The sequence below is a fragment of the Malaya genurostris genome, chromosome 1 (genome assembly GCF_030247185.1).
Source record: "Malaya genurostris strain Urasoe2022 chromosome 1, Malgen_1.1, whole genome shotgun sequence".
Lineage (NCBI taxonomy): Eukaryota > Metazoa > Arthropoda > Insecta > Diptera > Culicidae > Malaya > Malaya genurostris.
The window spans coordinates 155,589,604-155,601,383 of NC_080570.1; the positions used below are offsets into that span (position 1 = coordinate 155,589,604).

Below are 11,780 nucleotides of genomic sequence, written 5' to 3' on the forward strand. Positions count from 1 at the left end.
GAAAATTATAAAAATTCATTGAAAAAAATTATGGTGGAAATACTTGATTTTGGGGGTCCATAATAAACAGTGCATCATATCTCGACACCAATGCATTTTAAATTGTTTATGTCTTTGGCATGTTTTTTTTTGTTTGAACATGATCTACAATTTTTCTAAAGACATGATTGCTCTATCTCGTATTGTATGCAAAATACTCACATGTAGGTGGATTACTGTCAACTTTGATTATATTGAAAGAAGCGGACTATTTCAAACAGAAATTCTTCTGATGACATGAAAGCTCCAAAATTAACCCCTGAAGCATAAATAAAAAAACGCGTGTTTTGACATGATTGGGACCACTGTGCATCGGTTAAATTCAGTTTTTCTTTGTGCACAAAATGATGTTACTCCGGAACCAGAATTCGTATCTGGTTAAGATTCAATAGTCCGACTTTAAAATCTTACTTTTGAATACAAGATTGTGAAAATGGTTCAACTATCTCTAAGAAATTGGTGTGAGTTCAGTTTTGAAATTTTTTATGCCTTACTATGTGAGAAATGTCACAATCCCTTACTATATCCGAAACCGTCGAAAATCCAGTCTCTCACTGTACTCCGTCGCCACCGCCTGCCTGTTCCCTACTGCCCCAAACAAAACCGGGCAAGCCGCCGTGTCGTGCTTGGGTCGTAAAACTCACTCGAGCCATTCGGTTTCCATGATCCAGAAGCAGGGCGTCGCGTCGTCATCGCCCTCATCATCATCGCCTCCATCATCATCATCATCATCATCATCGTTATCATCATCGTCTTGTTATTTTTAGTAGACACCGCATTGCAATCCATCCATCGGGTTCAGTTTCGCGCCAACCGTAGAACCGTTCGGAGTACTTTACGTTCGGGTCCGTTTGTCACTTTGTGCGTTAGTCCGCGAAGCTACCTACCTGTGGAGTAGTTTTGGTGTTCTTTGGTGATTCGGTTTTTAGTTCGAAACCTTCAAGCTTCAAGATGGCCGTTAGCCGTTTGTCGATCGTGAAATTCCTCGAGTTGGTAAATATCGAAAATTTTGTTGGTTTTTTTTCTAATTTATGTGGGGGAAAACAACGGGAAACTGTCAACGGTGTGGAAGTGTGGTGGCTATCGGTTATCGATAGCAGGCAGTAAAGTGCCCGAAATTGACACATTCTAATCGTTGATAAACCCCGTAAGTAAATATCGGTTTGTTCTGTTGACGACTGATAACCCACCGACAGCGACCGGAGGAGGATTATTTGCTCAGTTAATAGGACGCACTTGGGACACACCTCGAATTGGGTCGTAGAGTGTTGTTTCGGAAGAATTTTTTTCGAATGTCGAAGCTGCCTGTCTTTTTGAACTTGGCAACACTGGAACTACTTGTTGGGCTTGATGGCTTGATTAAATACAAGCATTTGTGTTCCGAGGAAGTGAAGTGATGACTAATAGCTAGGTTTCGAAGCCATGCCACACCACGCCAATGTTTGAGAATACGAGATCCAATGCCGCGCCATGTCACCAAGCCGCAAATCGGAAGTAGTGATGAGTAATCGGAGACAAAACAACTGTACCACAACACAATCTGTGGGATTAGTTAATATATTCTACGACTGCGGAAGTAAGGGCTGTGGAGAACTTGGCGCCAGTCTAGCGGACGCGCAAAAAAAAAAATTCATCCGAAGCCGGGGGACGACGCACTTTTGTCAGGCCAGAGTTGTCTAGTGTCTGTTCCAGTGGGGGTCATTACGCGAGTGAATGCCGGAAAAGTGGGGGAAGGAAAATAATGCGTAGTGACGCGGCGTGGCCAACAATTCTTCTTATATTTATACATTGCTAAAATTATATTGAGAAGGAGGATGATCGTAAAACAGACGGAATTGAATGCATGTGTGTCGCTTGAAATCTAGTCCAGATTTAGAGTTCAGTTGCCACAGTGATTGAAAATCACCGGATCGATGGACAAAACTATAACGTCAATTTTATCTGACTTGACTTGAAGCTCAAAATTTCAGCCTTGGCGTAGCCAAGATCAAAATCCATCGCCGTCTAGAATCGGACAGTGAAAAGTAGGCTTTGCTTTTTTGCGCAGCTTCAAAAATTGTCAATTCGTTGTTGTTAAGTTTGTTGTTGGGACACAAAGCGGTTGCAAAACCATTACAATTGACTTGAATTAACCGAACGTGCGGCTAATCCATGCGGCATTCTTCGACTTTGTGTGACAGAAGGGAGGATACCGCCTCCAGACACTGATGTCACTGCTGGCACAATAAAAGGCTATACACATCCGATGATATCATTGTCCCTGTTGTTGTTGTTATTGTTGTTGTGGAGTAACGTGCGCTCGGCCTTGATAAGCAATTGTATATTCACTTGGAATGTTGAGTTGAGTTCGAGAGTTGATCGTGGATCCTACGGAAACCTGACAGAAATAGGCATAGCCATAAGCGAGTTCTCTACCGACCGCCCGTCCGCTTCGAGTAGGTCAAGGCTTCCACAAACCGTCAACCTCGGCAGAACCACAGTCGTCGAGTTAATCGCGTTCAATTAATCTCTCACATTCATTTCTGTTTCAGTTCAATATGTTTATGTTGTTTCAAACCGTATCATGACTTCATCGTCATTGCGGAGAACTCTGACGCGGTGACCCTGATGCCAACAATTCTATGTGATCTCACCTCGTCGCGTTCCCCAGGGCAGGTGAGATCACGAATCCGATCTGCGTTAGGGCCCGGAATTCGAACTGTCATTATTCTATATACTAATACTAATCGCAGGAACAACCTAACTATTAGGCCTATTTTAACCTTTTTGTGCTTGCATTGATTTATTGCACTCATCAAAGCAAGCCAGCAGGCGGCGTGCCGCGCTCGGTGCGATGTGTTTATAATTTTAAAACGCTGATGTCATCCATCAACCGGTGCGGAGTAGGCTGCGATGATGAATTTCGACCAGGCAGACCATGGATGATGTGGAATTTTGTTTGCAGAAAAAAAATATGGAGATTGATTACAACAGGCTACAGTGTTTTATTTTATTTTTTCTCCCAGTGAAACATTTGTTATTGCCAACCTTTGTTTGTTTAAAACCGAGCTTTAGCTCATCTCAAACGAACAACAACAAGTTGGTATGCTAATCGCAATCGATTCCTCCAGGAACTGTCCACACACAGACACGGTTTTCGTTTGTGAGGGTAGCTTTGAACTGATGATGATCGACTTATTGTTTATGTTACTTTTTTTTACCCCCGTGCGATTATGAAGATTTAGAAGATTGAAAAAAAAAGAAACGCTTCCTTTGTTTATGCTAATTTAAAATTGTTTTTTTTTTTGGCAACAGCAAATAATTAAGAAATTTTGGCAACGGGACATTTTGACCCTGGAAGCCAGCTGTCGTATGTTCGGTTCACGACTTGGAAGTTATATTATTGTCAACAGAATCGTGACACTTGCCGTTCAATGATTGCGAAGGCTGTTGAAACAAAGCGATCGAATTCTACAAACAGGAACGGAATACCAAGATATTTTGTTTCGATCCGCTGAAAAAGAAAATTGAATTTCTTGGGTAAAAAAACAATTCGCAATTATGGCAAAGACTAATACACAGGACACTCTAATTGGATTCTTCAATCATTTTAACGGTCATTTCGAATATTCCTTTAGTTGGGACAGTACTCGCATATGTCACGCGCCACGTTACCCTATCAAAAACATCTAGTCTGTCATATAGACTGTGTTCATCTTTTTTAGAGATTGCCATTCATACAGAACAACTTGTCATCAGGCACGTACCCAGAGGGGGGGCCCAAGGGGCCCTGGCCCCTCCCGAAATCTGACACCTTCATCGGTTGTTTTGATACATACTATTTATACATTCATTTGACCACTACTTCCGGTTCTTCTTGAACCGCAATCTGAGAACCGGTATAGTAAAAACCACTTAGTTCGGCCATCAACTTAGAAGACCTACATATTGGAAAAGTTGTATAATTCCAAAATCGGAAGTCGGAAGTAATTTCCTCTTTGGGATTTTAATCACTATTTCCAGAATCGGGAACAGAAATGAGTTTTTTGGCCATTAACTAACAAGATCTGCTAATTAGAATAATTTTAAATAGCCAGCTTAGTTTTGCAATCGAATTTTTTGTGCTTATCACTCTGTATTTTCAGACCCGGAGGTCAGATCTAAATGAAATTCAGAATTTTTCTGTTTGATCTTAAGCCCTTTCGTTTGATAATAAGTTTGTGAACATCGGTTTCGCCATCTCCGAGAAAAGTTAGTTCACATATTCTTATTTTTGAACGCTAATAACCTTGTAATTTCGGAACCGGAAGTCGGAGCCAGATAAAATTCTGGAACGTCATAGCTGGCCACAAGACCCTTTAACTAAATTTAAGTTTTTTAAAAGTTTTAGTTTGGATTATCTCGACGAACTTATTCGAATTGTTAGTGAGTCTCGGTTCAAAAGTCGGTTTTCACAGTGATTACATACTATGTCTACATGAGAAAAGCAAAAAGATTTTCGTTATTCAATTTTTTTTGGGAGGTACAAGTTGAATAAATAACTCGGAGCTATTGCAGGACTACACCGTGAAATAGAGGTTTCGAGAGAAACCAGTAGTGGCAGGCCTTGCATTGTGATTACAAAAATCAATGTCAAAATTAAAGGAAATGGTACTGGATGACCAGAAAGTTCCATAAGTTTCAGCAAGAATCCGCGAATGATAAAGATGTTCTGCCGCTGGACACCGCACTTGCATACTCAAGATTAAAAAGATGAACGCGAGCACACTTCAGAGGCGTGTTCGCTTATGCTGATTCAAATTGGTGTCGGTTGGTTACTGTTGCCGAAGCCTGGACCCATTATTATACACCAGAGAACAGAGTGATTAACCGACAATAGACTGAAATTGGGCGGAACGGTTATGAAGTCGGTTCTTTGGGTCTGTCACAGTATAATTTTCATGGACTACCTCGAAAAAAGAAAAACATCATCGCTACGTCCGGAACCTGTTCCGAAACCGGAAGCCGGATTCGGTTAAAACAGTATAGAAGGCTATGAAACCATAAAACCTTTCATTTGAATCCATTCCTACATTTGTGCACATCATCCTAGTCGTCTCTGAGAAATTTATGTGAATTTCGTTTTGGAGTTTTTGACCGCTACTAAGAAGATTTTTCTGTTGTTGCATCGTCACTCCCAATGACGAATTTCAATTTTTAATACTCATCACCCTGTATATCAAAACCAGAGATGTAAGGTAAAAATTTCATATATATTCTCGAAGGGTTGAAAAAGTCTGTAAACTCGAAAAAATGTCTGCAAACTTTAGGTTTTCTATAAAGAATGATGCACGGAATTTGTTTAGCAAACAAAAATAAAAGTCCGTGGCAATTTCAAAAGTCTGTAAGTTTTTACGAACATCTACGAAAAAAGTGATTATCAAAAATCTACAGAAAAGTTGACAACTAAAACATGTCTACAGCTTATTTTAAAAATCTTCTGATTTACAAAGAAATCTGCACGTCTGAAATTAAATAGGATCATGTGAGATTATAAGGCACTTCATATAAATTTGTGAAAATCGGCTTGTTCCTCTGTTCGACAAATAATCAACAAATTTAAACAAAAAAACTAGAAGAGCTTGCTAAATAGTTCCAAAATATTTGTTCCTTTTTGCGTCGCACTTATAAGAGCACACCCTTGAAGTTGAAGGTTTTAACACTCTTCACTCAGTTTTTCCAAAAACAGAAGTCGAATCCGAACTATGGGGTTATATGTTATGATAAAGGATATATAAAAAATCGAACCCTTCCCTTTGACACATAGAGCCTCTTGCTTCAAAGTCTCATTGTTCAATCAAAAATATGTGAGTATTAATTTTAATTGCTAATTACTTGCACTTACTCTCAAAAAAAATTAAAAGATACTAAAGGCACACCTAGAACTAGACACATATAGAATCTTTAGTTAGATGCGTTATTTCTTATTTGTGGGCCCCTCCCGAAACGAAATCCTGGGTACGGGCCTGCTTGTCATATATTGTTTTGTATACGTCCATGCGAATTTCATGCAGGATACAGTTTTAATGCATATTGCTAAAACTAAAAACAGAATTGTGCCTACTTCTTCTCTTCCAATGCAATAGAAAATCGAACAGAATCGAATGTTTTGTTATGATATTTACTTACTTCTTGTCGGCCGCCATTTGATTTCGGGTGAAAATTACCAACACAATCAAAAATAGTCTAGATGAACAACGTGGAGTAAAATAAATGTTTACTTTCCAACATCGCTAAAAAAGTTGAATGTATTATCAATGTAACCCCATAATTTATTGCAACGATTAATTTTCAAGTATTACACAAAGTCTGCTGAAATCAGGCATCCCTGCAAGCAGCTGATCGGTGTTGACAAACGAGGGGAAACCAACTAGTTCAAAAACTTTTACATAACACAAGGGGTGTACCGATAGTAAATAGTTCGCGCAGTTCAATATAGGTGGAACTAGTGCATGACGGAAATTTATGTTTATCATAATTTACTTATAGTGTCATGTCTGTTAGTCTGTGATTCTGGTCCGAGCAAATATATATTCAACACACTTATCAAACTGATACACTGATGATGACTGCACGGAGCAGAGATGATAGGTAAAAATTTTAAATATCATTCTAAAAAAGTTGCTTAAGTTTGTGAATCCGAAAAAAATGTCTGCAGGCTTTCATTTTTCCATAAAGTTCTCCATAACTAGAGGACATGAATACGAACAAAAGTTTACTGGTTGTGTGAATTTTGCAACTTTTACTGTTTCGCTTCCAGAATCGTACACACTTAGATTTTTACCCCGAATCTCGGCCAAGCTTTGCCGAAATTTGAACAGCCGAGTGCTCGGCAAACATTAAAACAACTGAAATTCTCGATATTTTTATTTGACAGATAATTTGCTTTCAACGAGATTTTCGGTTTCGAGAAAACTAGAAATTACCGAGTCTTCGTCGCTTTTGGAAACAAATTACCGAAATAATCGGTGTTCAAGCATGTGAGCTAATGCCGAAATTTTGAGCAATTAATTAAAATAAAATTTTAAATATAAAAATAAAACATTCCAATTAAAACTCGTTATCATTGATTTATTTATTTCAACATTATGTTGGCTGTTGAACTAATAGGTTTGGAAAAATGTGGCCCATGAAGAAAATATTGCCAAACATATACGCCGTAGAATGGATGCACTTCCATGTTATTTACAATTCGATTTTCCGCAGAAAATCATATTCCGGTTACAACGAAAGTAATGGCTCAATTAAGCATTCAATATTTAAAGAAATATATCATACCGGAGTCCAATCAATTTCATGCAGCAGATTAGCGATGCGAGGATCTTTATCCCGTAAGAATGCTCTGGGCGATTTCTTGTCACGAATAATCGTCGAACATTGAACAAATTTGTTCTAAATATCACGAAACATATCGCAATATCAGGATTCAATTTTTATCTGCAACTAATTCCACATACGAGCAGATGCACTTATTAACATCACTCACTTTTGCACTGAAAAAAGATGGCTACTTTGATGAATCACCGAATTTCGGTTGTCTAGAAGTTGTTTACCGAGATTTCGGAAAGTTGATATCATTAATTTGCTGATTTCGGCAAAACGACCAATTGCTGGTAAACCCGGTAATTTACAAAACCGAATATCAGTATAACATTTTGAATTGCCGAGAAATCGGAAATAATAAAACGAAAATTTTGGAAAAAGTTATCTTAGCCGAAATTTCAGTAAAATATCACTTTGCCGTTCGTTTTCAGCATTTTTTTCGTCGAGATCGAAATAAGGTTTTAACTGTGTAACTGCATCTATGCTAAAGTATGACTAAGCCGAATCCAAGAGCTAAACTCGGAACTCTGTTGCAACATTCAGGTTCGGAATTCGGATCAAGAATTCAGTTCATGCATTTAGTTCTTTAATTCATTTTAAAAATCCAAGTTCCGAATTCCAGCATTCAGAAGTCAGTTCCGAAATTCAGACTCGTTGTTCAGATCAAAAATTTAGTTTCAGAATCCAGATCTAAAATTCGAATCTTGATTTTTATTCGAGAATTATTAAGTTCAATTCCTGAATCCAAACTCTGGATTCGAATTCTAACCATGAATTAAGGAACTAAATTTAGTTATAAAATCTACTCAAGAAACCAGTTCCAAAAATCTAATTCCAGAATTCAGAACTGGATTCCTGTTCCGGGAATTGAATTCTGAAATAGAATTCCGAATTTAGGTCCAGCATTCAGAAGTCAGTTCCGAAATTCAGAAGGGGAGTTCAGATCTAAGATTTAGTTTCAGAATCCAGATCTAGAATTCATATCTGAAATTTTATTCTAGAAATATAAATTAAAGACTGTCCCGGAAAGTATGGACGCAACCAAAAACCGCTGCCATTTCGCAATGGTTCAGAATCGGTCAATTTTTATGGCTGCGTCCTGTTGTTTACACTCTTCTCTAACCACTTGTGCAGTTGTTTATTCGTTTTCATTAGTTTGTTTCGGAATGCGTGGACTTTCAGCAGAACAACGTCGAAAAATTGTGTACAAATGGTGCACAGAACGCGGACTGTCACTGCGAAAGATAGCAAAAATGGAAGGAGTAAGTGAAAAAGCCGTGCGAAATGCAATCAGGAAGTTCGGTGAGGATAACAACTTTGAGGATAAACCGAAAACGGGTCGAAAAAAGGTCCTGCTAACCCTCAGTTGGATAAACGTATACTGAAGGCGTTCGAGCAAAAGAAGGAGGTTTCAGTTCGGGATGTGGCCAAAAAAGTGGGCACTTCGAAGTCAAATGTTCTTCGTGCTAAAGAACGTTTGAATCTTCGAACCTATAAGAAGCAGAAACAACCGAAACGTAGTCCGAAACAAGACGCATCGATCAGGCCGAGGGTTCGAAAGCTGTACAATACGATTCTTGCTGGAAATTTGAACTACATAATCATCGACGACGAAACCTACGTGAAACTCGATTACAAATCCTTGCCGGGACCACAATATTATACGGTGCGAGAAGGGCAAGTGTTAAACCAGTCCGAGACATCGATTGAAGTCGAAAAATTTGGTTGGGAAGCTATGGTCTGTCAAGCAATTTGTAGCTGCGGTAAGATTTCGAAATCCTTCATGACCACTGCTTCAATGAACAGCGAAATATACATCAAGGAATGGTTACAAAAACGACTTCTACCCATGATTCGAAGCCACAAGGATCCTGTTGTCTTCTGGTCAGATCTTGCTTCTTGCCACTACTCGAAATCAACGGTAGAATGGTATACTACCAAAAATGTCACTTTCGTCCCAAAAGATATGAATCCACCAAATTGCCCACAACTTCGACCAATTGAGGAATTTTTGGCATTAACGAAGGCACATCTTAGGAAACGTGTTTCGGCAGCCGAAACCATTCAACAGTTCGAAAAAGATTAGAAAAAAAGTGTCAAAACTTGTCGCCAAGAAAATATTCTGTTGTTTTAGTGAAATATTATCAGTATATCGAAAAAAATTTGAATATCTAACACTTGTGAATTATTTACAGCGAAATCAAAGTGCGTCCATGCTTTCTGCGGCAGTTTTTAAAGTTAACTAAATACAACAAACCATTTTATAGTTGTTTTGTGTAGTTTTACATACTCAGTGCAGGAAAGCTTCGCATAGTTTTTTGAGGAATAGTTCAATGGTTCAAAAAATGAACGATTTGTGAAATTTATCCGTGGTTTACAACAGTTGATTATTTTTGATAACCATTCTTGGTACTTGAGCTGAATCAAATAAACAAATTCAGACAGATTCCGATTTCAATTGAGAAATTCAGGTCGGAATTCAGATCAAGAATTCAGTCCATGAGCTTAGCTCTAGAATTGAAGTAATTTTCAGAATTCACTTTCTGAATTTAATTCCAGAACTGAATTCTGAACTTAAGTTTTAAACCTGATTTAAGAAACTGAATCCAGTTCCAAAATCTAGTTCGACAACCGTAGAACCGTAGATTCAATTGCATCATGGTTCTGAATTCTGTAAATGAATTTCGGAATTGAATTCTGAAATTGATTTAAGGAAGTAAATTCTGAAACTAAACTCAGGAATTGAAGTCTGGTTCAGAAATCAGTTCAAAAATTCTGGTTTAGAGTTTAGATCTGAATTTATTGTCCAGAATCCAGATCAAGAATTCATATCTTGAATTTTGTTCCTGAATCAGAAATATCAAAAATTTAATTTCAGAATTTTGAGTTAGGATTTAGTTTCAGAGTTTTAGTTTTAACTTTTGAACCTATCCTCAGCGTGTAACTGTTTGATGCGGTTCATGTTTTTGTATGGCCGGAATTGGACACCGAGATCTTGTGGTTTAACGCCATGTGACTTCTTCCATAGGGGCCACGTGAAAGATAGCCGCCAACAGTCCCCAACGATTGGATGATGGAAAATTTTATTTAAAGCATATGACATTTCCTTTGAACGGCTAAATAACACCTCTTAAGAAATAAATATAAATGAACTTTAACGAACATTCGAATTTTTGTATGTAACCATTGAATCTTCATTCCAGGCCCTCACCATCAGCTGCGTAGTTCTGCACTACAAAAGTTTGGGCGAAACCGACGAGATGACGATTCTGCTGGTCGCCGGTACCTTCGTCGGCTACAGCATCATCCTGATCGGATTGTTTGCCGGTAAGACAGAAAAGGAAACGAAACGAAATATATCAAGATATTGAAGAACCTATTTTCTCACACCACAGGTTACCTGCTAGGCAACCCGATCAACAAGAAGATTGACCTGTTCTTCAGTCTGCTCGGCTGTGCCATGTTCATCGCGTCCGGTGTGCTGATCCTGCAGGCCTGGGAGAGTGGCTTCAAAACCGACCGCCGACGAATGGCCATCTCCAAGGGTTCCCTGGCCATCATCAACGGGGTCCTGTTCTTCTTCGATGCCGTGTTCACCTTCCGAGATTAGATTGGCGCTCGGGGCAGCGCCGACAACATGCCAAATACATACATACATACATACATACAATCGCTGGAAAATCAGCGACAGGAGATAAAGAGAACTGTAATCTCATAACTTACTTCTATAAATTACACACAAAAAACAAAAACGATAAGACGCTAGTTTGTTAAGATTGATATTTATGTACAACCTCTCTGAAATCGAAACTATGTAAGTGGACTAAGTGTGAAATCTATGTCATAGCTTTTAGACAGCCCACAGTGCCCGGTGTCGGCCGCCAGACGGCGTCGTCACGCCACAGTACAACAGATGGCAGCACCAGTGCCTGCTGGCAAGCTTTCGTTTAGCATTTTTTTTTTCGTAGCGTAGCAACGCTTCAAACCAGCGGACAATTTTTTTTCCGGTACGTCCTTCTTTACCCATTGTACAACAATATCATCGAATTTTTGATACATGTTTATATTTTTTTTGAGAAATTTAAATAAAAAATGTATTTAACGTAACGAACGAACAGGGTTTATCATGTATTTCTACACGTGTCCGACGGAAGCGAATTGAATCCCAGTGCCCAGCAACGAAAACGGTAACCCAACCCGTGCCCAAACAAGATTTGTTCAAAGTTCATACCGTTATCCGGAGTGCAGGATCTAACGGGAGGACACCGCATTCCATCGCAAGGACCGAGTTATGCTGGCACGCGTCACTGAATGGAGCTACCGATGAGGGTAGCTCTGGGTGTGTGTGTGCGTTCGGGAGGAAGAGAAAGTGCTTCGTGTCGAATATGCTGTCCCTTTAA

At 38.9% G+C, this 11,780-nt stretch overlaps 1 protein-coding gene across 1 annotated transcript; it reads left to right on the top strand.

The window, feature by feature from the left end:
* The first annotated feature begins 817 nt into the window (after window positions 1-817).
* Window positions 818-11,491, top strand: LOC131426295 (uncharacterized). Its single transcript, XM_058588914.1, has 3 exons — window positions 818-1,032; window positions 10,584-10,707; window positions 10,776-11,491. The coding sequence occupies exons 1-3, from the start codon at window positions 991-993 to the stop codon at window positions 10,988-10,990; spliced, it is 381 nt and encodes a 126-aa protein (XP_058444897.1). The 5' UTR covers window positions 818-990; the 3' UTR covers window positions 10,991-11,491.
* Window positions 11,492-11,780: the final 289 nt, after the last annotated feature.